The following is a 24,755-nucleotide window of genomic DNA, read 5'->3' as shown; positions in this document are numbered from 1 at the left end:
CAACAGCATTCTATCGGAAGTGATTTAATCAAATTTATTTTTCTGACCTAATTTCTCTCTTGTGTTTTGGTCAGGAGGCAAAGCCTTCCAGCCAATCGGGAGAGAAGAAGGATGGGGAGTACATTAAGTTAAAAGTTATAGGCCAGGTAAGTACCATATCATTGATCGAATAACTTTGTGTTATTTAGTTTTCCTTAAGGCTGTTGAATTTACTGTACTAGAACTAAACAAAACTAAAGGCTACAAAATAAATACATTTTCTTTAAAGGATAACAGCGAGATCCATTTTAAAGTGAAAATGACCACACAGCTAAGAAAGCTGAAGGAGTCCTACTGTCAGCGACAGGTAAGAGCACAGGGAGAAAGAAGTCCTATTATTGTCCTCCTTTCAAGGAGAAAAACAACATTGCAATTGTAAAAGGATATTCAACAATGTTTTCACCACTTTATTTTTATTTTCTTGTTCAGTACCAATATAGAGAAACCATGCTTATGCCAATACTCTTGCTATAATATTCTTAATTTATTATCTCAAACTGACCACCTCCAGGACCACCTCCACTGACCACCTCCAGGCGCGTATCCATTGTCTCTCGAGATAAGGAGGCCCAAAAGAAAAAAGAAAGAATTATCTCAAACTGCTGCTAGTATTGCCATTAGTGCAAGCCTTTTAGTCCTCTATAGCTCAAAGCGCTCTCTGCGGGTATAACTCTAGTTCAGAAAGACGGTGTCTATAATTGTAATGCAAGGTGTTTTTCAGAATTGAAGTGGATGCAATACAGAAATTTCACACACCTACTGTAAAACTTTACTGAAGTTGCTGCAAAGTGTGTTAAATACCAAGTAAATTAGATTTAAAACACTGGGGAATGTGGCACTTTGATTCAAATGGTTTCTGAATTTAGGTTGCAACTACAACCCTAAAGATACTTTCTGCTATTTAAAGCCATGTGCAAGTACACCGTGAATGCATGCCGACAATTAATTCACAACTGGTACAGAATGGCTTGTCTCAGCAAGTCTGATTGATTCTGCTCTCACTTGGTGTCCATACAAGCGTAACTTCTAGTACGGTCTCAGGAGTAGGAACTTTGCTGATTTTCCCCTTCCCTAGCTGAGAGGCACTGAGGCCAATTATGATGCCCTTAATTTAGATCATCAATCAGGGTTCAAATCTGGCCTATTCCAAGCCTGTATGGCTTAATTTCATATTGGTAAATAATTTACCAGTTGAGTCACCTGGGAATCTCCTAAATTTATGTCCTATTTCTAGTTCCACCAAGCATTAGTCTGTGAACCCATGGGTTAGAGCAAGGGTCGCCAACCTTTTCCTGAGTGAGAGTTACTTCTGAAAACGCCACTGCTAAGTGACGCATTACTCACGCATGTGCAAATCAAATGACTGAAACATCTGTGACGTCTTAGCCAGCTGCCAATAATAAAGATGACACTGCTCAATTTGGCACAAAAGGCTCTTCCCCCTATAATCACTTTTCTCTTTTTTCCCCCCCCCCCATTCCAGCCTGTTCACCACACCTTGCTTGCCGCTCAGTCCCCCCGCGCCCCCCCCCCCTCCCCAGCCACTTGGTGCTGGCCGCTCGAATGCTCGCTCGCTGTTTGCCCCTCAGCTTGCCACTCCGCTTCGACCCCCGCTCAGTGCACCCTTGGTGTCCACTGCTGGGCCCCGCCACTAGCCACACCCTTGCCGCTTGAGCCGCCCCTGCTCGCTTGATCCCCTGGCATTCATTACTGCGCCCCCACCCTGCTCGCCGCTCCCTCACCGCTCATCTCCCCACCCCTCCACCATCACCGCTCGCTCCCTCGGCATTCGCCACTGGCTGCACAGACCCCCAGATCCCCCACCGCTCGTTCTTCCCATTGTGATGTCAGTACGTGATGACGTCAGGATGTGCATGCCTGAATTAATGCTGACAGGATGACATGAGTGATCAGGAGAATTATGTGAGCTACTCCAGGGTCAAGTTCAAGATCAATGTTGGCGAGCCCTGCGTTAGAGAGTCTCCATTGACTTATGTACTTAGTCTATGTTTTTTCAGTATTTTAGCCTAGCCTTATCTTTCACATCGAAAAATATGAATCTTTCTCCATTGGCTGTTGTCTGAACCTGGAGTTTAATAAGATTTTATGAAATAAATGATTGTATAGTAATATCATACATAGTAGTATTCTAAAATTCTTTAACATATGGATGTAGAGGATATAAAGGAAAGGACTTGTGTTTTTATAGCGCCTTTCATGACAACCAGACTTCCCAAAGTGCTTTTCAACCAACAAAGAACTGTCATAATGTAGGGAAATGTGACAATGAATTTTCTCACAGCAAGGTCCTGCAAGCAGCAATGAGATACATGTTTTAGTCATATTGGTTGAAGGAAAAATATTGGTTAGAAAACTGGGAGAACTTCTCTGCTGTTCTATGAAGACTGCCATCGGAAAATTTATGCCCACCTGAGAGGACAGTTGGGGCCTAGGTTTAACATCTCATCTGAAGGTCAGCAGCTCCAACAGTGTAACGCTCCCTCAGTACTGCACTAAAGTATCAGCCTGAATTAAGTGGTCAAATGTCTGGAGTAGAGCTTGAACCCGCAGAGGTGAGCGGTCGATCACTGAGCCAAGGTGAGCGGTCGATCACTGAACCAAGGTTCACCTGTGTCTTAATACCTTGCTTCAGACTGCATCACATGGGATCATAGTATGAAAAGTTCTTCTTTATTTGCTATCTTAAGCATGAATATTAACATATATTTTCAAGAAGCAGGAATCACTGATTTTCTTCTCTCCGGATTTTAAGGGTAAGATCAAAAACGCTTATAAACACATGGTACTTTGTCAGTTAAATACATAAATTGGGAGGAAAAAAGAGTGAGTATCAGTATATATTCCTTTGAAAGATCAAAATGTTGCATAGATTATGATAAACCTTTAACTTGCTTGTGTTTTTTGTGTCTGTTTCTGTTGATTTTTGTATATTTGTATTTAAACATGTATTTAAAAATATAATCAGGAAAGCTGACTGGGTGCTGGTCTTGAACCGGGCGATTTAATTCATGATGCTTTAGTTTCATTGCATTGGTTGTGTATGTTAATTTGATGCCATTATGTTGTTTGACCAAGTAGCGCTCTCGGCCATTTCTATTGATATTATTAGTAATTTGAGAGTATACAAAGAAGGTTTGAAAAAAAATCGAAACAAAGGACTGAAGGTTTGCCACAATCCTTACAATTGATTTTTTAAAAAAAAAGACTTCCCACGTTGAATTTGTTTAATATGCTGAATCAGCGTTGTCAAAACTAAAGCCTGTGCCACACGCAGCCCATGGGTTCAGCAGCAAAGCTCCAGCAACTTGGTTCTTTTTACATTTCTTATTTGCTAGTTTCCATTTAGAACTTCTGTGGGTGTACAGTTTGGGAAGAGCTCCTCTAGGTCTTGCCTCGTTGATGGATAGATCCTAAATTAAAAAACCGTGGTCTGTTTCTCATCTACATGGCAACATTATACAAAAACACAGCATCAGTTTCTGCATGTACACTGATGCCACTCAGCTCTAACTTACCACTACCTCTTTCAACCCCTCCACTCTCTAAATTGTATGACAGTTAGAAATTTCCTCCAACTAAATATTGGCAAGACCAAAGCCACTGTCTTCAGTTCCCGCCACTGACTCCATTCCTTTCTCTGAAAACTGAGGCTGAACCAGATGTTTGCTCACTTTTGGTGTCATATTTAATGCAGAGGCGAGCTTCAATTTATATATCCGTGTTGTTGCGACCAGGTAAGGAAGGGGTCTCAGGCTCCCCTTTTGCCCTTTCTCTGGTTTGACCACAACAGGGTTTATCCTTTTTTAACAGTGATTGAATTTACTACTTCAGTGAGTGCTTGCTCCTGTTCCTCTAATATAATTGGTTCATTTGCAATCAGACAGGTTTACTTGAGTTTAAATAAGAAAGATGTAGTTTTATTAAACTTATTACTGTAAACCGGTTAAAATTACTAAAATACACCACGCATCCACGCCCACATTCACACAAGAGCCACACGCACACAAAAATAGATTACAGAAGGGAAAAAAAACAAGTTGGGAGGTTGGAGTAGAGTCTGTAATAAATGGAATTGAAATACAGTTCAGTAGTCTGAGTCTTTATTTGGAATTGTACTCCTGAGGTCCTTGCTAGGCCACTTGCACGGTTCAGGCTTGCTTCTCAGGTTCCGGAAGGCAAAAGGGGGGGCTTTGATCCTTCTCTCCTAGTTGCTGACTGCTGGGTTGTAGGTTTGAGGCTTTACCAACTGCAGCCTGAGGCTTCTCTGGATCTCTACTGGAGAGAGAAAGGGAGAGCTGTTCTATTGATGACTTTCAGTTACTGTCTGCCTTCTGAATCACAATTCACAATTTCCCAGAGTTACACAAGTGATCACATGACATGACCACCTCTTTGTGTTTTAATGCAGTTCATCTGGAATTTCCTCAAATTCAAGGTTCTCTCCTCAGGCTGCCCAGACATACTTGGTGGGGGAGAGGTTGGCTCTTTCAAAGTCAATAGGTGTTGATGGCTTTTGACGACCATATATTGACAAGGCTATCTCAGATGATTGAATCAGAGAGCATCCATTGTTCTGGCTAGGCTGACTCAATCATATCTGTCCTGAGTTTAATCCTTTTGTTTTTTTCACATGCAGATGTTCGTGGCCATCTTGGCTGCTAGCTGTTCTCTCCCTATGGTGATAAATTGGTTTTAAGCCCCTGTGAGGTGTTTGAGATTTTTTCTGCACCTTTGTTCTTGGAGTCTGATGTGATATTGTGGGATCTGATTAGCTCTGAGCTTGAGAATCATTGGATTCTGCAGTGGGTAGATCCACCTGGACCTCCCCTTTAGTGTCGCACAAGTGCTGCTCACTTCAGGGCATTTTTGTTTCCCTTTTTCTCTTGACTGTGGGGAGGGTCTCTTTACTGATCTTCCTTGTCCTCTGGGGCACTCCTACTCACGGGTATCTGTCCAGATTCCACAGAACTTCTCACTTCGACTAGGTGAGGCATCGCCCTCACTGTTGGTCTGCCCTTTTGGGGACTTACTTTGTCCCTGCAGATTTCTGTAACTGCTACTAGCAGCCCTGTTAGGGTACTTCCTTGGCCTGCATTTATGTAGGAGGGTGTGGGTCTAATTTTCCCAACATTTCGGGGTTGGCTGACTGGGCAGTCGAGGGTTCCATTTGGGAATCCTCCTTTAACCTGTCCTCACTGTCCATTCTGTCCCCTTCCTCCCTAACTCTTTGCCAGACCTGTGCTTGTCTGTCCCATTTTGTTCTAGGCAGGGGTCCCTCACCATTCACCAGCCCTCTGCTGGAGGGTTCCTCAAAAGTCAGTACAGGAATTAGGGGTGCAGATTTTACGGCAGGTTGGGGCTTCCCCTCAACCTGGTACATGTGGCAAGTTTTACAGTACTCCACTACATTTTTGTGGCCAGTCAAACTGCTGTCTTATGCAGTCTTTGATTTTTCATACACTGACATGAACAGCCATTGTAAGCTCGTGGGCCATTCTTAATATTTCTTTATGGTACCATGGCGGCACCACTAACCAGTGAATCACTGTCCACCCTTTGTGCTCGGGTCTGTGAGCAGAATTCCATTTCCTCATCAGCACCTCATTCTTTACATAACCGCAATCAGGGACTCCCTCTGCTTCAATTTCAGTTTGGGCAGCTTCTGCTAACTTCTTTAATACTGGGTCGGCTTGCTGAGCCTCGACTAGGGAAGATTGGATTAACCCATTCCTTGGGTCCTCAAATTTGTCAAAGAAAGTATCAGACAATCAGACAACAGGGTCATCTGTCTGCAATGCCAACTCGGTCTCCTCTGAGGGAGCTGGTTTGGTCTGGGGCTGAGTCACTACACAATCGGGAAATGCAGGGTACCGTCTCCTGCAACTGCCCCATCTCTGTGACCTCCTTCGGTGTCTCCACCACTACCGGGGAAGCTACCACCTTCACGCCCACCAGATCATTACCTAGGAGCAGGTCAACCCGTCCACAGGCAAACTAGGGACAATCCCTACGGTCATCAGTCCTGAAACTAGGTTGCGCTCCAAGTGCACCTGATATAAAGGCACAGGCGTACACTGCCCTTCGATACCATTCACTACCAACCTCTGATTTCCCTGCACACTCTGGGGGAAAGGTCATGCCTTTTCCTAGCAAAAGGGTTCTAGTGGCCCCTGTATCCCTGAGTATGACGATGGGCTTGCTTGCCCCACTCAAAGGATATGGGGTTACTCTCCCTTTGGATACAAAATCCTGATGACCTTCAGGGATGATCTTAAATTTTTCTGCACCCACAGCAGTATTTTTCTTGAGTCTTACTGCTGTTGCAGTTAAAGCCATAGCCCGCTCTGCTGTGCTTTCCATCAGGGTCCCATGTCCTGTACTGGTTGGGTGTGCCCTGATTAACCGTACAGGCTTTGCCCGTAGTTTCTAGCAGTCAGCTCTGAGGTGACCTGCCTTGTTACAGTGGAAACACACAGGTCTCCGGGTCTCACTCCTGCTCTCAGCACTATCTTTTTTGGCTTGAGGAGGGCCCCCTATGTGCCCAGCTTTCCTCTCCCTCCGAGGACTGTTTGGACTCCTATGACCCTCTCATCTGTTTTCCTTTTTGGGGTTGTGGTGGGGGACTAGGAAAGGTTTTTCCTTGGGATACGGACTTGTATATGAGAGCGAACTCATCAGCCAGAACTGTGGCTTGCCTTGCCTTTGCACTTTCTGTTCCTCCACATGGGTTTTTAAAGAAAGGGGGAGAGAGTTTTTAAATTCCTTGAATCACATCTGTGAGGTTTTCCTATGTGGGCTGTACTTTAAGGGTCCTTAACCACTGGTCAAAAGCCAGCTGCTTGCTTGCTTTCAAACTCGAGGTAAGTTTGATCAGCCTATTCCTGGAGAGTTCAGAATTTCTGGCAGTATGCTTCCGGTACTAGCTCATATTCCCCAAGGATATCATTTTTAGTCAATTCATAATTTAATGAACTTTCATCGGGCAACAGTGAATAAACCTCATGGGCTTTTCCTGTTAGCTTGCTTTGTAGCAGTAGTGTCCAGCTCTCTGCCGGCCATTTCAACTGTCTTGCAAGCTTTTCAAATATGACAAAAAATGCTTCCACATCTCCCTCATTGAATTTTGGGATCAATTGGGAGAACTTTAAGAGCTCAGCACACTGTCCTGAGTTAAGTCTACCTTCCATACTGGCCATGCTTTCACTGGGGTTACCCTGTCACCCCCTAGCTAATTCAAGTCGCCTTAACTCCCTTTCCTCCCTCCTCCGCCACCGTCTCCTCCTCCCTCCCCCAATACAGGTGTCCTCTGTTTCAACTGTATTTCCGCTAATAATACCCTGTCTGAGTCTGACTCGAACCCATGTTTTGACTCAACCGGCTGGCCACAAGTCTTAGGATTTCAGAGTTCCTAGGTTTTGCATGGAAAGTGATCCCACACTGCCCGGCTACATTTCTCAACTCTTCCATAGATTGTGCTTTGAACTTATCCCAAGTTACTTCACCCTGGCTTGAGAAGGTACTAGCCTCGGATGAGGATATGTTAGTATTTTAGCAACACAACCCACAAGAAAACCTGTATTGAAATTTTCTTTTTTGATTGGGATCAATGTGGTTTCCCCTTCCAATTTCTTGTTTATCTGAGAGTACAATGCTAAACTAGAGCCCCTAAATTTCTGTTATGACAAGGTGAGGAAGGGGTCTCAGGCTCCCATTTCGCCCCTTCTCTGGTTTGACCGCAACAAGGTTTATCCTTTTATAACGGTGATTGAACTTACCACCTCAGTGAGTGCTTGCACCTGTTCCTCTAATATAATTGCAAATGAACCAATCAGACAGATTTTCTTGAGTTTAAACAAAAAAGATACAAGTTTATTAACCTTATCACTCTAAACCAGTTAAAATTACTAAAATATACCACGTATCCTCGCTCACATTCGCACAAGAGCCCCACACATACACACACTAATAGATTACAGAGGGAAGAAAACTGAGTTGGGATGTCTCTAATAAATGGAACTGAAATACAGTTCAGTAGTCTGAGTCTTTAGTTGAAATTGTAGTCCTGAGGTCCTCGCTGGGCCACGTGCATGGTTCAGGCTAGCCTCTCCGGTTCCAGAAAGCAAAAGAGGGGGCTTTGATCCTTGTCCCCTAGTTGCTGACTGTGCTGGGCTGTAGGTTTGAGGCTTTACCAACTGCAGCTTGAGGCTTCTCTGGATCGCTGCTGGAGAGCGAGGGAGAGCTGTTCTCTTGATGATTTTGCTACTTTCTGCCTTCTGAGTCACAATTCACAATCTCCCAGAGTTGCACAGGCGGTCATGTGACATGACCACCTCTTTGTGTTTTAATGTGCTTCATCTGGAATTTCCTCTGAAATTCAAGGTTCTCTCCTCGGGCTGCCCAGACATACTTAGTGGGGGAGGGGTTGGCTGTTTCAAAGTCGATGAGTGTTGATGGCTTTTGACGACCACATATTGACCAGGCTTTCTCTGGTAATTGAATCAGAGAGTATCCATTGTTCTGGCTAGGCTGAGTCAATCATATCTGTCTTGAGTCGAATCCTTTGTTTTTTATCACATGCAAACGTTCGTGGCCACCTTGGCTGCTAGCTGTTCTTTTGAAAAAGTTATTTGTAACAATTTCCAGTAAAAGTCTCAGGCCAAGTTCCACACAGTGAAATTAATATTTTCCGTTTGGCATGTGGGATTTTCATGACCGTGTCATTGCCAAGACTGCCTATTTCCTCCTCCTGTATCATCGCCCGACTCCTCCTCTGCCTCAGCTCATCTGCTGCTGAAACCTTCATCCATGCCTTTGTTACCTCTAGACTTGACTGAGAAAACACTCATCCAAAACTGTGCTTCCCGCATCCTAACTTGCACAAAGTCCCGTTCACCCATCATCCCTGTGCTTGTGGACCTACATGGGCTCCCAGTTAACCAATGCCTCGATTTTATAAAAAAAAATTCTCATCCCTGTTTTCAAATCCCTCCATGACTTTGGCCATCCCTATTTCTGTAACATTCTCCAGCCCTACAACCCTCTGAGATAGCTGCACTCCTCCAATTCTGGCTTCTGGAGCATCCCCGATTTTAATCACTCCACCTTTGGCAGCCATGCCTTCGCTTCCGAGGCCCTAAACCTCTCAGCCTCTCTACTTTCTTTCCTCCTTGAAAACTGTCCTTAAAACCTACCTCTTTGACCATCTGTCCAAATATCTCTTTGTGTAGCTCAGTGTTAAGTTTTATTTGATAATGCTCCTGTGAAGTGCCTTGGAGTGCTTTAATACATTAAAGGCACTGTATAAACATGTTGCTGTTTTTACTGCTTCTGCTGTTGTTGGCATCTGCAAGTTGAGATGTAGGCAACTTATTGGGAACATTGAATTAAATGGTACATGACACTCCTTTGTGTACACCTAAGCAGGCCTAAAGCAGTAAAGGCTTAATGGACACTCTTGTGCCAAACAGTGGTCAGCTGTATTTATCAAGACAAAGCAGTGTTTTTTTGAAAATTCACCACAAAGCTCCATTTTTTTTTTTCACAACCCCCAAAAAAGTAAACATTTCTGCCAGTGCAGCTTTTGAGCTGACCATTTACAAGGGGAGAAGAAATAGAATGACTGACCTCTAATTTTCTCATTTTCCTGGTGAGGGAGATTTGGCTTTAGGTGAATCATGGCAAAGACCATTTTTAACAAGTGACAAATTAGAATTAGAACATTACAGCGCAGTACAGGCCCTTCGGTCCTCGATGTTGCGCCGACCTATGAAACCATCTGACCTACACTATTCCATTTTCATCCATATGTCTATCCAATGACCACTTAAATGCCCTTAAAGTTGGCGAGTCTACTACTGTTGCAGGCAGGGCGTTCCACGCCCCTACTACTCTCTGAGTAAAGAAACTACCTCTAACATCTGTCCTATATCTATCACCCCTCAACTTAAAGCTATGTCCCCTCGTGTTTGCCATCACTATCCGAGGAAAAAGACTCTCACTATCCACCCTATCTAACCCACTGATTATCTTATATGTCTCTATTAAGTCACCTCTCCTCCTCCTTCTCTCCAACGAAAACAACCTCAAGTCCCTCAGCCTTTCCTCGTAAGACCTTCCCTCCATACCAGGCAACATCCTAGTAAATCTCCTCTGCACCCTTTCCAAAGCTTCCACATCCTTCCTATAATGCGGTGACCAGAACTGCACGCAATACTCCAGGTGCGGTCTCACCAGAGTTTTGTACAGCTGCAGCATGACCTCGTGGCTCCGAAACGCAATCCCCCTACTAATAAAAGCTAACACACCATATGCCTTCTTAACAGCCCTATTAACCTGGGTAGCAACTTTCAGGGATTTATGCACCTGGACACCAAGATCTCTCTGTTCATCTACACTACCAAGAATCTTCCCATTAGCCCAGTACTCTGCATTCCTGTTACTCTTTCCAAAGTGAATCACCTCGCACTTTTCCGCATTAAACTCCATTTGCCATCTCTCAGCCCAGCTCTGCAGCCTATCTATGTATCTCTGTACCCTACAACATCCTTCGGCACTATCCACAACTCCACCGACCTTAGTGTCATCCGCAAATTTACTAACCCACCCTTCTACACCCTCTTCCAGGTCATTTATAAAAATGACAAACAGAAGTGGCCCCAAAACAGATCCTTGCGGTTGTACAAGAAAAACTTCTTGTATTAAATTATAATTTTCTAAATGAAGCACTTTGTTTAATTTTATATATTTTGTCTCTCTCAATGCAGGGTGTTCCACCAAATTCACTTCGATTTTTATTTGAGGGTCAACGGATCACAGATCACCAAACACCTAAAGAGGTATGGGAGCATTATTTTCTGACATTTTACTGAGGAACCTCAAGAATATTGGGTAGCTGCTAAAAGAGTATCAGAGCTGCCGAAGATGTACTTAACCCTTTGTGGCAGCACTTTTTCGGCAATATTTTTTTAAGAAGTGGTGATTTTGTATTGGTGAGAGATTTTGATGCTGGAGGTTGGAACCCTCTTCCTTGTCAGGCACCAAGTATCAGCATCAAACATTCCTGGTCAGTTATAGCAATCAGAAGCAAACGCTTTCTCAACTCTATGCCAAAAATGTTTCTTAACCCCAAATGTAGATAGATGACAGATCAGTGTGAAATGTTCACTTACCACACCATTATCGTTAAAGCTTCTCTGAACAGTGATATTTGGTGCAGTATTGTGTATAGTTTTGTACTGTAGTTCCAGGAGCTATGTTGAGCCTGCATAAAATTATGTTCATCCTGGACACGCAGCAATCAGATGAACTTTTCATCCTGTTATTCTGAGCCAGATTTGAATGCACAAGTGCAAGAACAGTATTCTCACCCACTATGAAGCACAACCCCTGAAGATTTTTACTTACAGAATTTTCCCTATTCCTCTCCTCTGTCTTATGGGTCTGTGGATATCAGTCATTACTCGTGCCTGCTGGTGCATGTCAGCAAGCTGTTTAATATTCTAGTCACCTTTGCAAGCCTGGCCCAATCTTCACCTGACATGCATATATATATATTTCCAGCAGAGTCACTGGACAGTGATCAGGAGCAAGCCAATTTTTCTTCCTTTGACCAGGGGACTCTTTACTGTTGTCCTATCTGTAGTTACCAAACTCCACACAAACTGGCAATTGTAGCTCAAGTCTTCACGGTTGTATGTCTCAGCCAGTCAATGGTTAAACCTGCTGAGGCAATGAGTTAAGCTAATTCCAGAAATACCATGAATTAAGAAATTCTTGTAGAGATTAAAAGTGATCTGTGATTCTTTGCTTTCTGTAGCTCGATTTGTATAGAATAGAATCTTGCAACACAGAAGGAGGCCATTCAGCCATCGCACCTTTTAAAAGAGCTATCCAGTTAGTCACAATCCCCCCCCCCCCCCACCTTTCCTCATGGCCCTGCAATTTTTTTCTTTTCAAGTATGTATCCAGTTCCCTTGTGAAAGTTACTGTTAAATCTGCTTCTGCCACCCTGTAAACCACATTGATTCCTTCTGATGTTTTTTGAATTTTTACCCATACTCTCATATATTTTAACTTTTATCATTGTAACAATTGCAAAATGCAGCAAAGGTGTTCTTCAATTACACTGTAATATATTATAATCTTGCATGTCATAAAATAGTTGTTTATAAACGTAAACACGATCATGATTCTTGCCTCCCTCCAAAAACACTTCTAAAAATCATCTCCTAAATATAACCATTGGAAAAATACAACCTGTTCCTTTCAAGATCTGCACTTCACTGCCTTGCTGGTTACTCAAAGTTCCCTTGGCATGCAGCTCCTCTTCTCTTTTCTGAAAGAACCATAGATATTTTCCACTCCTCCCAATCTCCAAGAATACTACATCAGTTTCAGTCAAACATCAGTAAAGTTAACAATGACTGTAGGTAGAATTTCAATGTTTCTCTCTTCCATCTCTGATGCCTCAAGGATCGCATTCAGCTGAGAGTGGCTTTCACCAGAGCTGTTTCCACGAATATCAGAAGAGCTTGCTTGTAATAATATAGCGTGACCATTTATATATCTCTTTACTTCAGTAAATGTCAATGTTGTATGTCAATTTGAGACATTCTATTAACAAACTGTTTTAGCAAGAGCACTGAAAATGGAGTGTGTTGGCAGAAACTGAGATACTGTGTACAAGGTTTTACGCCTTTTCTTAAAAAAAAAAGTTGTTCTTTCAATCTCTGGTTACAAAGAACCGAAAAAAATAAGTTCTGAATTACAATATTACTTTTTTGACTGATGGTGATATGCCTTTCAGAAACTTCCTTGGATTGACATTATCTCTATCGGCACGTCAACCCTTAACTTATAGGTTGCAGCACTGCTGTGATTCCAATCATTTCAGCATATTTTGCTTTCTGCACAATAGTTCTTGTATAGAACACCATTTTATTATCCAACACCGGTTGTCCTTTCATTCTTTGGGCTGGATTTTGTTATCCCCCAAGTGTCTGGTTCCATGGTGGGGGGGCGGGTGGGGTCCTGAAGATGGCTCCGGTTGCGGCCCACTTTGGACCACAAGGCCAGGAGGGCTCAGCCTGATCCTCCCGGCGCAGCGAGGTTCCATGGTGGCCCGCCCCCTGCTGCTGGGTGAGAGGACCACAATTTAAATGAATAAAATTTACATAGACTTGCCTGTGATCCTGAGGGCCCACTGTGATCTTCGGCAGGGTGGCTGGCACTCCCACGCCTTCAGATTCCCGTCCGGGGAGAAACAGTGCCACACTGGTGGGGAGGGGGGAGGAGGTAAGTTTGTCAGTGCGGGAGCTGGGGGTCGGTGGGTGCGAAGGGTTGAACCTTGAACTTGGTGCAGTTTGGGGCGGGTGGTAAGGTCAAATGTAAAAAGTAAGTGTTTGGAGGGGGGGAAGGGCAAATAATTATTGTAATTGATAGGGGGGGTGGGAAAGGGGCATTAGAAATTTATTTATTTAAGTTTGGGGGTAGGACTTTAAAAATATAAATTGGGTGGCAGGGCTGGCTGCCCTATAAAAATGGCACCAGCGCCTGTGCACACGCAGCTGGCGCATTGCCTGGGGCGGACAGCCCGCCCCCTCCATGAGATTTGGGGCCGTGGGCGAGCCACCCTGGCTATGTAAATGAGCCACCGCACTTGAGTTTGCTGCAGCCCTTTGGGGGTGCAGCCTGTTTTGAGCTCACTACCGAGATCGGTGGTGGGTTTTTAAAATCCAGCCCTTTGAGTCGATCAACATAAGCACCTGCATTAGAGACTGCATTCCTTATTTTATGAGCCCTAGTCATATTGTTGTTGATGACTTCATTGCTGTTATTGTCTCTGAATTGGATCTTTCTATATGGGTACTCTACCTTGAATCACATAGTATATTTCTTTTTGTATAAAGTTAAAGAAAAATTATATGACAATGCTACTAATCCACAGCTTTACCTTCTCTTGCTCTTGTAGGCAGGTTGTTCAGTGGGTTTTCTTCATGCGAGTTGAGGGCTGATTTATTTTTAACAACCTTTTCAGGTCTGTTCCTTTATTTTAGGTGCCATCTTGTCTTGCAAGAAGAAATCTTGATGTGTTGTAACTTAATTGAAGCACATGTGCAGTGACAGACTTGCACCGATGTTGGCAGCCCATCATGACTGTTGTTAAATGATTATGCAACAAGCAGCTAGGTTGTTTAATGTGTGAAACCCTTTAAAGATGCACCCAAGCTTTCAGTTGTAATTTAAGGCTGTAATGTGCCCTATGAATGTATACGGCCAGCAATAGAAGAACTGCATGGTTCACTACTTGGTTGTGAGAGCTTGGCATTGACCAACAAATAATGTGCAACAGGCTACTTGACATGTGCCATGTGCTTGGTAAATTGAACTATCAGATAGGCTTATCTCAGAAGCAATATTCCATTGACGCTGGCTGCCAAGTTCTGCCAGTCATTGGTAGAGTGCCCTAGAATGGCCATCAGCGTGGCTCTCCTCAACCCACTTCATAGAGCAGCACCTGTACTTTGCCAGCCATTGAGCATGGAATATAGATTGCTGCACCACTATCAGACTCTACTTCCTGCCTCTTATTGTGTCAGTCAGTGGGTAATGCTGGACACTTGGGTCCCACCTTTTAGAAGTGCATTGAGCAAGCTGAAACATGCAAGTACTGTCCATGGAAAGAGTTGGTGGAGGGTTGTACCATCTAGGTTCCTGCTGAATGCAGGAGTGCTGGGAATTGTAAAGTGTGCCTAATCTGCAACAATTGGAAGCTCGAGTAAATATGAAAAATTGTGTTCAGGCGGCAGTTAATGACAAATGTGCAACAGGCTGCTTTTGACATGTGCCATGTGCTTGGTAATTGGAACTATTGGATAGGCTTAGCTCAGGATTTGCATTGCATAACTATGAAGTGATAGTAAAGCTTGCTACCCCGATATAATGGACAGTTAGCAGGTACTATTCAGCCTTAGGGTGGAACATACATAATTCTTGAGTTTGGGACCCATTCAGATATATTTATCATAACAGATGGTAACAGTTTTAGGGCCCAAGCATCTTTCTGGGAAGTGATATTTGAAAAAAATTCCTGATATCCCTTCCAAATGCATTCCTTTATGAAAATGCAGTGACTTCTTACACTAAGTATCATCAATACCAGCTCCCAATAAACAAGGAAAGTCAGTGAAAAAACTAATGGAAAATAATAATGAAGAAAGGCTGTACCATGGGCAAGCTTCCGACTACTATCCTGTCACTTAACAGTGGTAGATTTTCCTCTTCCCCAGCCATATTTTCTAGGAAATGCCCATCCACTATGGAAAGAATCCTCCAGTAAACAAGTTTCAGAATCAGAATATCCACTAACATACAGGTAGGTGGAGTATCTGAGAATAGATTCATGGGCATTCATATGGGCAGTAGAATATCTCCAATCTTAGTTATTAAAGAACACCAAATATAATCAATGTTTAACATTTAGGAAGGTTCGTCAGAGTTGCTCTACCATGGTGTTACCCCATGGTGAACATTATATTCCTCCCACTCCCATAGCTCAGTGTTTCTTGCAATATTGAAAGAGGAGAAGGATACTAGTATGCAATTTTACTTTCTGAATGTAAAGTCTGTCAGTTTAGTGAAGCTAGATTCATCAATGGTTTAAATGACTTATTAGTTCCTGTTTTGTGATCTATTTAAGAATGTGTTGCTGCAAAATGTAAAAATCTTGGCCAAGCAGCCATACATTTTTATGGGAGTTCTGCTGCATTCATAACTGCAAGCCCTTCAAAGTATGCAGCTCATAATGCCATTCTTGCTGTTGTATATATTACCATAGTAGTTGATATACAAGTGTCTGGTAGGTTCCTTATTCCACAACTTTGCACATAATGTAAGTGGATAGCTCAACAACCCAGCAGTTATAATTAAACCTGATTTTTTTTCTTTGATACATAACTACATTATTTTTTAAAAGGAAATTTAATGTGCCATTTAAAGCTGTTAGTGTAGAATTTTTTGTTTCAGTTTCTATACTTAGACTTAGTAAGTAGTAAAATTACTTTGGTAGCATTGGAACAGCTCAAAGTGCTGGCGCCTGCAACAAGGGAGCCACTGCTTTATGGATTATAGTAAGAAAAACTTTACTCGCATTTAACACATTAGCTATTAGTGACATGCACCATATAAATAACATATAAATAGTTTTTAGTGCTGTTTCATACAGTTAAATCTGGATTTTCTGATTGGCATTACTTTAATGGTGGCAGTAGCCCATTTATTTTAAACCAATTATGACCAGTGTTTAAGTTAGTGTTATTGGAAAATTTAGAAATTAGTGCTACAAATCTGAGTTAATGTTCTTTAGCAGTAGCTAACCTACTACTCGGGTAACAGTTCAGGAATTAAAAACTAGAGTTAGGTAGTGGCTCTAGAGAGACGATTTGACCAGACACCCACACCCATCCACCCCACCCCCTTCCCCCCAGGATCTCTGGCTGTTGCCAAGTTGTGGGCTTTCTTCCCTGCAAGGAGAAAGCAGAGAGGTGTGAGTGTTCATAATGTATTGTGTGGAGAGGAGGGAAGGACAGCATTTTTGGAGAGTGACTGTGAGACATGGGTACAAGAAGGCAATAAGATGAGGATGGGTTTGAGTGCTGACTGCTCAGATGGGTATGTCAGGTGCTGGAGAGAGAGAAATGAGTGGAGCTGCAAGATGTCCTGAAGAGTGTTGTGCAGGGAATGCTGGGAAAGTTAGTGTGGGGCTTGACACCTGATATCGCTATGGCACTCACCATTCCTGCCCGCCTGAGGTCCTTGATCCTCTAGGCAAGAGGGACCACACTTCTGCTGTTGACTTCCTTGGCCACTTCCATCCACACCTGCTTGTTTGGAGAAGTTGTTCTCTTCCTTCCACCCTTAGGAAAACTCACCTCACTACAGCCCTTCAGATTCTGCAGCAAGACCTCCAGGTAAGAGCGAGACTTACAAGTAGCCTTGCCAAGCCTCCTCTGCGTTCTTGTGGTTGCTGCAGCCTCAAAAATCCAAGTGCTGGTGAGTCATTCTAACCTTTGCTGTGGTCTCTTTTTAATTAGAAATCCTTCCTTTGCCAGAATGGACCCATTATCTCACCCACCCTCCCTGATAGGGCAACGCGGAGGTGGGTGATAATGACGTGTCTCTGGGAAAGGGCCTCATTCCAGTAGGGACTAAATCCACAAAATTCTGCCCTTAGGGTAGTCTAGTGGAGGATCATAGTCCTGACTTTCAGAGAAGTTCAGGAAATTGGAAGCAGGGAATGATTGCTATCATTGAACTTGAGCAGGTAGGCACAATAGACCCAAATTTGTGTTGCAGAAAACAGCTAATGCTATCTTTAGTTCTCAGTAGTGGCTATTATAATGATGTAGAATGGAACATTTATCGACATTTCCTAAACATCAGTTTGAGTGTATTTATATTTAGAGACATGCTTTTAATAGTCAATATCTGACAATGTATGAAACCACCTAGAATCAGACTGGAGAAATTAGAAGCATGGAGGTGAAGATTGTGAATGTGAATTTTTTTTTTTAACCTTAGTAAATCTATTTAATCCAACACAGAATGATAATCATTGCGAAACCAATTTAACATACAGCAACCAACGTTCTTGTTATTTAAGAAATCTTTACAGTTAGATAAGAGGTTTCAACTAGAACTGCTTCACTGTCTGTCTGTAATTTTTAAACATATAGGCCTCATTAATCTCTAAGTGTCACTTATCAGCACAAGGAATACCAATAGCACAACATGTAACTCATCGACTTGATAAATATTTAAGTTTAAATTTCCTTTAACATATAATGGCATTAGTTACACATTTGTGGTGTAAACTAAGGATGGAAATACGAGAGTATCTGCTCATTAAATCTGGTGACCAGCTTGCTGGCCTGTGCTTTTAGCGAGTCAAAGAACATTTTAGAAGTTATTTCTACTGGTTTACAAGAAGATCTTGCAAACTGGCCTGATAGGTGTTAGTTTTTTTTTCCATTCCTTTTCCTTATTTATTTTTTCCTGTATTACACTTTCTCCACTTTCTCATTCTTAGTTCAGTTATATTACCTTATTTTTGTTTTCCATAACTCATGCAGCATTCTGTTAACAGTGCAATAGTTACCCCAGGTTATTAAAAGATCTAGTTAACATGGACATAATTCCAGTCCCATTAAGATATTTTTGCTGTTGATTATGCCATCAAAATGGCCCGTTGGGGCAATGTTCCCTCTAATTTTTCTTTGTTGTGTGGGGTCTGTTTGTTACAATGCGCTGTCCCTTTAAGATTGCTGTGCATGCATCTTAAAGGAAACATTGGTTGTGCATGGCCTGTTTGTGTGGTACTGTGCATTATGTTCCGAATTGCTGCACGGTCACACACCCTTGCAGCTTAGAGGGAATATTGCATGTGAGTCTCTCTGTTTTTTATGTGTGATGTTTTGTTAAAGATGAGGGTTTTTTTTTGTGGATACAGTCAGTGTATTCCTTGAATTTTTTAAGTTATCAGTTTGGCAGCACTCTTTTCACTGTGTTACAAGGTCATGGGTTCAAGTCTCAATACAGTAACACTTTGGGACGGAGTGCTGCATTGTCAGAGGTACCAACTTTTGGATGAGTTGTTAAACCGAGGCCCTGTCTACTTGCTCAGGTAAAAAGCCCAAGCACTTCTCAGAAAAGCAGGAAATTCTCTTATTGTCCTGGCCACATTACTAAATAGTTTAATTGAACTTTAATATGCCATCTTGCTTGCTGTGCATAAACTGGCTGCTGTGTTTGCCTACATAACAGCAGTGATGACAATTCATAAGTCACAGCTGGTTATAAACTGTTTTAGGACAGTCAAAGAATGTGAAAGGTGCTACATAAATACACATTTTCTCTTTTTGTATTGTGTAAGGATGTCTTTCTTCATCATTTCTATTGGATACAAATACCCTTCTAAGCGTACCTGGGCTTTGTTTAGTGGTAGACAGCAGCTTTTCATTGCTGTTGTTTGAGGCGAAGCCAACTTGTATAAAGTGTCTCCCCTCTTTGTCCACAAAGTCAGGTGAAGAGGAAACCACTTGTTCAAGATTGGACTTCTTGCACCAACCAACCATAGCAATTCAGTGCTCCAAAATCACATCATCACAGCTTGATAATCGTTCTCTCCTTGGTGCCAGGAGGTGTGGTGAGTGACTGAGTGTGACATGGGAATGGCACATGAAGTTGCCTATTTGCACCATCTGGCAATTTTCTTCTTGAGCAGCTTTCAAGTACATATATTTAATTTTTAAAAAATGTATTTGAACACAGTGCTTGGTATCCACTGAACGTTCTGCATCAGGTAAACCTTCAGCACTGCTGTCATAGAGATAACTGATACCAGATGTCACTAAGCCTTCTAATGCAGGGTCTGGAGATTTCAAGCCCCCAACTTCAAACTGGCGTTTGATTGTAGCTATGACACTGAATGTTGTAGACAGCCACACAAGTGCAGGCATCTGAGGGCAACTTGGCCAGCATGAGGAACTGCAATGTTTCCCTCAATAATGTATTAATTGCTCAACCTTTCCCCAACTGCTGAGTCTTCAGCCATCAATTTATTTAAGTTTGTTGCATATGGTGGTCCACACTAATGTGACTACAAAAACCCGAGGGTCAAAATGAGTATGGATGCTGTAACTTATGTTTTCTCAGCATCTTCTAAATCATTGCTAATCTTTGTAGACGAGAGTGAATGTCTTGGTTCAGGAACTGGCAGAGTATATTACTATTATTTGTTTGTAACACACCAAGTCTGAGGATGTGAAGCACCTCTCCCCCACCACCTTTCCATTGAAAGCCTCTAGTGGGCTCGCAAATCTAGCCCTTTGACCTCTTTAATTCCAACATGAACTGGAGCTTGATGGTCTTGGTTCCAGAGACTTCTTCAAACTTTCAGCCTTTGAATATTTGTCTTGTTTCCTCCAAGTAGATTGTCATAATGAGGGATACAGGGTAAATGCCTCTTCCAGTAGCAAGTAACAGACTCCTCAGTCTTTTTTCAGATGCAATAGCATCATGATGTGTCATTTTTATAGAGCATAATTCTGAACCTCTGGAAAAAGAATCCAAATATCTGGATTTGTAGACAGGACTTAAATTGTGAGCTTTCAGTTATCTTTGTAGATTATAGGAGAATGCAACTGGGGAAAATATGGTAAAAGTTTAAAAATATTGAACCTAAGACTATCAGATGATTTTTTTTAAATCACAATTAAATTTTCGCTGGACATTTCTTAATCAGTTAATCTTGCTTTTAATCAGGTATATAATTGATACAATTACTGCATGTATCTTATTCAAGTTTACTTTCTTACTAATATTATTACCTGAAGTTGTTCAGAAAAATGTGGATAAAATACCAGCAGGTATGGGGGGAGAGACACAAGAAGTATGTAATGTATATTTTCAAGGATCACAGAGAAATATCAGTTATATTTTACCCAGGGGCCTTCAGAATTTTACAGTTACAAGCAGCAGAAAGTTTTATTTATAACAATTTTTACATTTCAGTTGGAATAGAAATTTGAAAAAGTAGGAGTTTTAGTAATGTCTCTAACAGAAAATTCTTTGTTTCTAAACCATACAGAAAGGAATTTTTTTGTTTTGCTTCCACAGCTTGGCATGGAGGATGAAGATGTGGTTGAAGTTTATCAGGAACAGACAGGAGGATGGTTGAGAGCCTAATTGATGGTCACTGTATCAGAATCCCGATCATCTGTATAATTTCTTTATTGTTTCTTGTTGGCTGTAATCACTGATTTTATATATAAAAAAAGAAAAAAAATCAAACAACTTTCTTTCATACAGTTTGTACCACACATTGATGCCCAGCTGGAAGTTCGTATTTTCAGTATATACTATAATACAACCAATTCCGTATATTTAGCATAAATGGCAACAAAATGCCAAGTGAGTTTTTTAAATAGAAGTTGGTGTCTTGAGTACCTTGGCTTTATAAAGTCATATTTTTCATTAGATAAAGACCATTTTGGAAGGTTTTTTTCTCATTGTAGGAAAAATGGATTTAAGAATGCTATGTAAAGGTTTCTTGCATATAAAGTTATATTATAAAGCATACATTCCCAAATGTCCTACTGGAATTGTAAGTTAAAAGCAACAAATTACCCTGCTTTGTCTTCTTTATTATTTGGCCAGACACAGTTTTCACATTTACCGTTCAGAAACTTCTAAGGATTTTTAAAGAAGTACAAACACTGCACCATACATGCATGAACTCACCGGCTGTTTTTAAAAATGTAGCACAGAAGCAGTAACCATACCACAGTGCTGTCTTTGTGTTTCAGGAAAACACCCTTGTGAAAAACAGTGAAACTGCAAGGATCATTGCGCGTCATGCTGTTCCCTGTTGATTTAACCCTTTCAACCACTTGACCCTGTGTATTGGAGCAAAATGCTTCCAGTATATTGAAAACTCACAATTTAACTTTTCACGGGTATCTCCTCTTTGAAAGTGTTTGTGTAACAGACACAAAAAAGCTGTGCAGTTCAACAGATACTTCAAGACGGCAGATGAACTGTACTGCCACACTAAGCTTTTCAGTGAAATCAGCCAATGAAGCAGTTACGTAAAGATTACTCATAGAAGACAGTGGAAAACAATTCAGATTTGTTTGGTCTTGTTCATTGTAGATATCAATCGATCTAGCTTAATTTCAGGAGAGGGTTTCTTTTAAGTGAATACCTCAAAATTTACTCATGATCATTCATTGCTTTTTCATTTGCTGTAGTATAACTTTCATAGCAGTTGCAACTTTAAAAAAAAAAGAAATTGAATTATTTGTATGTACTTCATATGCATTAGGAGCTAAAGGCCACAAATTCCACACTGCTTATCTGTTGGAAAGAAACAGTGTTGAGAATTTTTGAGAGAACAGATATGAATAGCTGTAAATGGATTTTAGAAATCTCTACTTGATAAAATATGGGAAACATTTTTGACTACTCCTACATGGGTGTGATTCAATCAGGCTAGATTTAACGGATATGGTACAGAAAGGGGGAAGAAACTGCTTACTAATTAGCAGTATGCAGATTATACCGATGCAGTTTTTGCCATTCCGACCATGCCATCACAAGAATTGTAACTATTTGCATAAACAAGCTTGAAGTGTGTGTTTACCCCAAGTACCAACGGATACGACGATGTTGTAAGAACAGTTTTAATTAAAAAATAGTTGTTGAAAAATCCTTTTAGTCATTTTGTCTAAACTGTTAAGCTACCCCATTTTTATTTGTGTTTCCTTTTGCTCATGGAATCCCAAAACTTTCTTACATAGTTCTTAAGATATGAATGAGGGTTGTTCAACTTTGTACATAATCTTATGTTAAGTTGCTGAATAAAAACATGTTGAGAAAATAGTGACCAGAACACTTATTCAGAAAATGGTAGTTTTGTTTGTGTTTAACAACACCCTCACAATGAAACCCGTAAGTAGTTATCCGTACTACCTAGTAGTGAGTTAGAGCACTTTCCTGTCAGATCTAGGGCCCCAAGTTCAAATTCAGCCCAAACTGATACGGTGAAAGCCTTTGTCTATTAGCTCACAGGGTTCTAAATGAAATTAGTTTAGCACAGATTCGATCTAGTTTGCCAATGAGTGTTGAGTCCACAACGTGATACTTCCCATAATATGGAAACATTGACCAAAATGATAAACATTGCTGATACGCATCCCTGTTTCATCATGGATATCCCTATCTCTGTAACTGCGTCCAGCCATACAACTCTCTGAGGTCTCTGTGCTCTTCCAATTCTGGCCCATTGTGCATCTCCAATTTTAATCGCTCCACCATTGGCAGCCATGCCTTCAGCTGCCTAGGCCTTAAGCTCTGGAATTCCTCACATAAACCTCTCTGCCTCACTACCTCTTTTTCACCTCCTTTTAAGATGCTCTTTAAAACCTACCTCTTAGACCAAGCTTTTGGTCATCTGACCTAATATCTTCTTGTGTGGCTCAGTATCAAATTTTCTTTTGATAATGCTCTTGTGAAGCACCTTGGAATGTTTTACTACGTTAAAGGTGCTATATAAATGCAACTTGTGTGGGAAATGGAAGATTCACATGAATTTTGTAGGAATTGGTTTTCTGAATTTGCAGGATAAAGCACATTACCGGTCAGAGTACAAGGAGCTGAACCCTGCACCGACCCAATGTTGTACCTGATCCAGGAATGCTCAATACTAAGACTGGTGCTAAAAGTGTAAAAGCATTCTATTCTTTGGCAAATCCTCCCATTCCAAAAATTGACATGTTTGAAGTATGTAAAGATTAATTGTACAATAAATACTATGGATGGTCAATTCCTTGCTTATTTCACTTTTTTCACCACTGCATATCAAGTGTATGGTTTCAATTTCAGAACTAAACTTTATTTCCCACTTCTGTATGAAATGTAAGGGAGGGCAAAGCTCAGTTTTCAGTGAATGTATCAACAAGCATTTTAAGAAGTTTGTTTCAGTGATCTCTGTACCTAATTATTGATCTTTGGAGGCAGACATCTTCATGGGGTCATGCCAAATTAGATCTAATTTAGCACAGTAATGTAGCATTACACCATCTCTGGAAGTTGAATTCCCACCACTAGGCTGCTTTAAAAGGTCACTGGTGTTGATTAAAGTAAATTGCAATTGCAGTCAGAATAAAATACCTGAAACTTATAATCCTAAAGGCATTCTGTACTAAAATAAAGCTAACTAAAATTGTCCTGGATTATTTCTTTAACACCAGTCATTTTCGATCAAAATATATTTTAACTCTTAAGAAAACGAATAAGCATTTGTGTCACCAATGCTGAGGACATGCTGTATAATGGGAGAAAGAGGAAAAAATCCAATCTTTTTTTTACTCATTAAATATACTCAACATATATATGTGTACTAGGTAACACTTTCTGTACAGCATTTAATCTATTTTAGAGGGTATTGTCATGACTTAGGAAGTAGTGTACCCAATGGCTGTGTGTTTATCCAGTAAGCAGTTGAACCATACAGACCAGGAAGTTCTGAGGTTCAATGTCTGCTTCTGTTGAGCTAATATGCACCAAAACAAAGGCAGAAATTACCTTGAATGCCCCTGCATTAAGGAAGGTGAGATCAGCCAGACTGCATGGTTCAAGACTATCCAGTGACTTCTGTTGGAAGTATGGGGGGAATATTATGGAGGGGGTCTCGCCACCGGCTTGAGAGCTGGCAAGAAACCTGCATTGCCTTCTTTGGGTAAGGCCTACTGTATGATGAGCCAATCAGGCACTTGAGAGGCCACAGGCGGGCCTTTCCCGGGATCAGGATCCCGGAGGTGGGAAGTCCTGCCTGCTGAGGGGTGCCAGCCGGTCAGAGGCTGGCAGCTGTTTTGCTCGACAGCACCACCAGGGAGGCGGTGTGTAGGATCAGAATCCCCTCCAACTGGGAAATTTATGGAATATAAAAATCCAGGCCCACGGATGTGTTTTGACCTCATGTTGAACGATAAAATACAAAAGCAAAGCTGCAGCCAGCAGCAAGGGGTTAGTTTGGATATTTAGTGAAACACAGTGGCTCATCAAAAGGATTCGGACATTGATTGCTACCATGGAACAATGGTACCAGGGAAAAGCCATTACCTACCATTGGTGAATGC

At 41.6% G+C, this 24,755-nt stretch overlaps 1 protein-coding gene across 2 annotated transcripts in view; it reads left to right on the top strand.

The window, feature by feature from the left end:
• The window catches only part of sumo1 (small ubiquitin like modifier 1), a 32,665-nt gene extending 9,225 nt beyond the window's left edge, over positions 1-23,440 (top strand). The window contains exons 2-5 of one of the 2 annotated variants that reach the window (XM_068013247.1): positions 75-146; positions 269-346; positions 10,824-10,895; positions 20,734-23,440. In XM_068013247.1, the coding sequence (XP_067869348.1) occupies positions 75-146; positions 269-346; positions 10,824-10,895; positions 20,734-20,802 (291 nt within the window). In that variant the 3' untranslated portion in view covers positions 20,803-23,440. Of the gene's footprint in view, positions 1-74; positions 147-268; positions 347-10,823; positions 10,896-20,704 lie in introns of both variants that reach the window. The other variant, XM_068013246.1, reaches the window with a different exon arrangement.
• The last annotated feature ends 1,315 nt before the right edge of the window (positions 23,441-24,755 follow it).

Source organism: Heterodontus francisci, chromosome 33 (assembly GCF_036365525.1).
Source record: "Heterodontus francisci isolate sHetFra1 chromosome 33, sHetFra1.hap1, whole genome shotgun sequence".
NCBI lineage: Eukaryota > Metazoa > Chordata > Chondrichthyes > Heterodontiformes > Heterodontidae > Heterodontus > Heterodontus francisci.
This window is presented reverse-complemented; position numbering and strand designations above follow the sequence as displayed.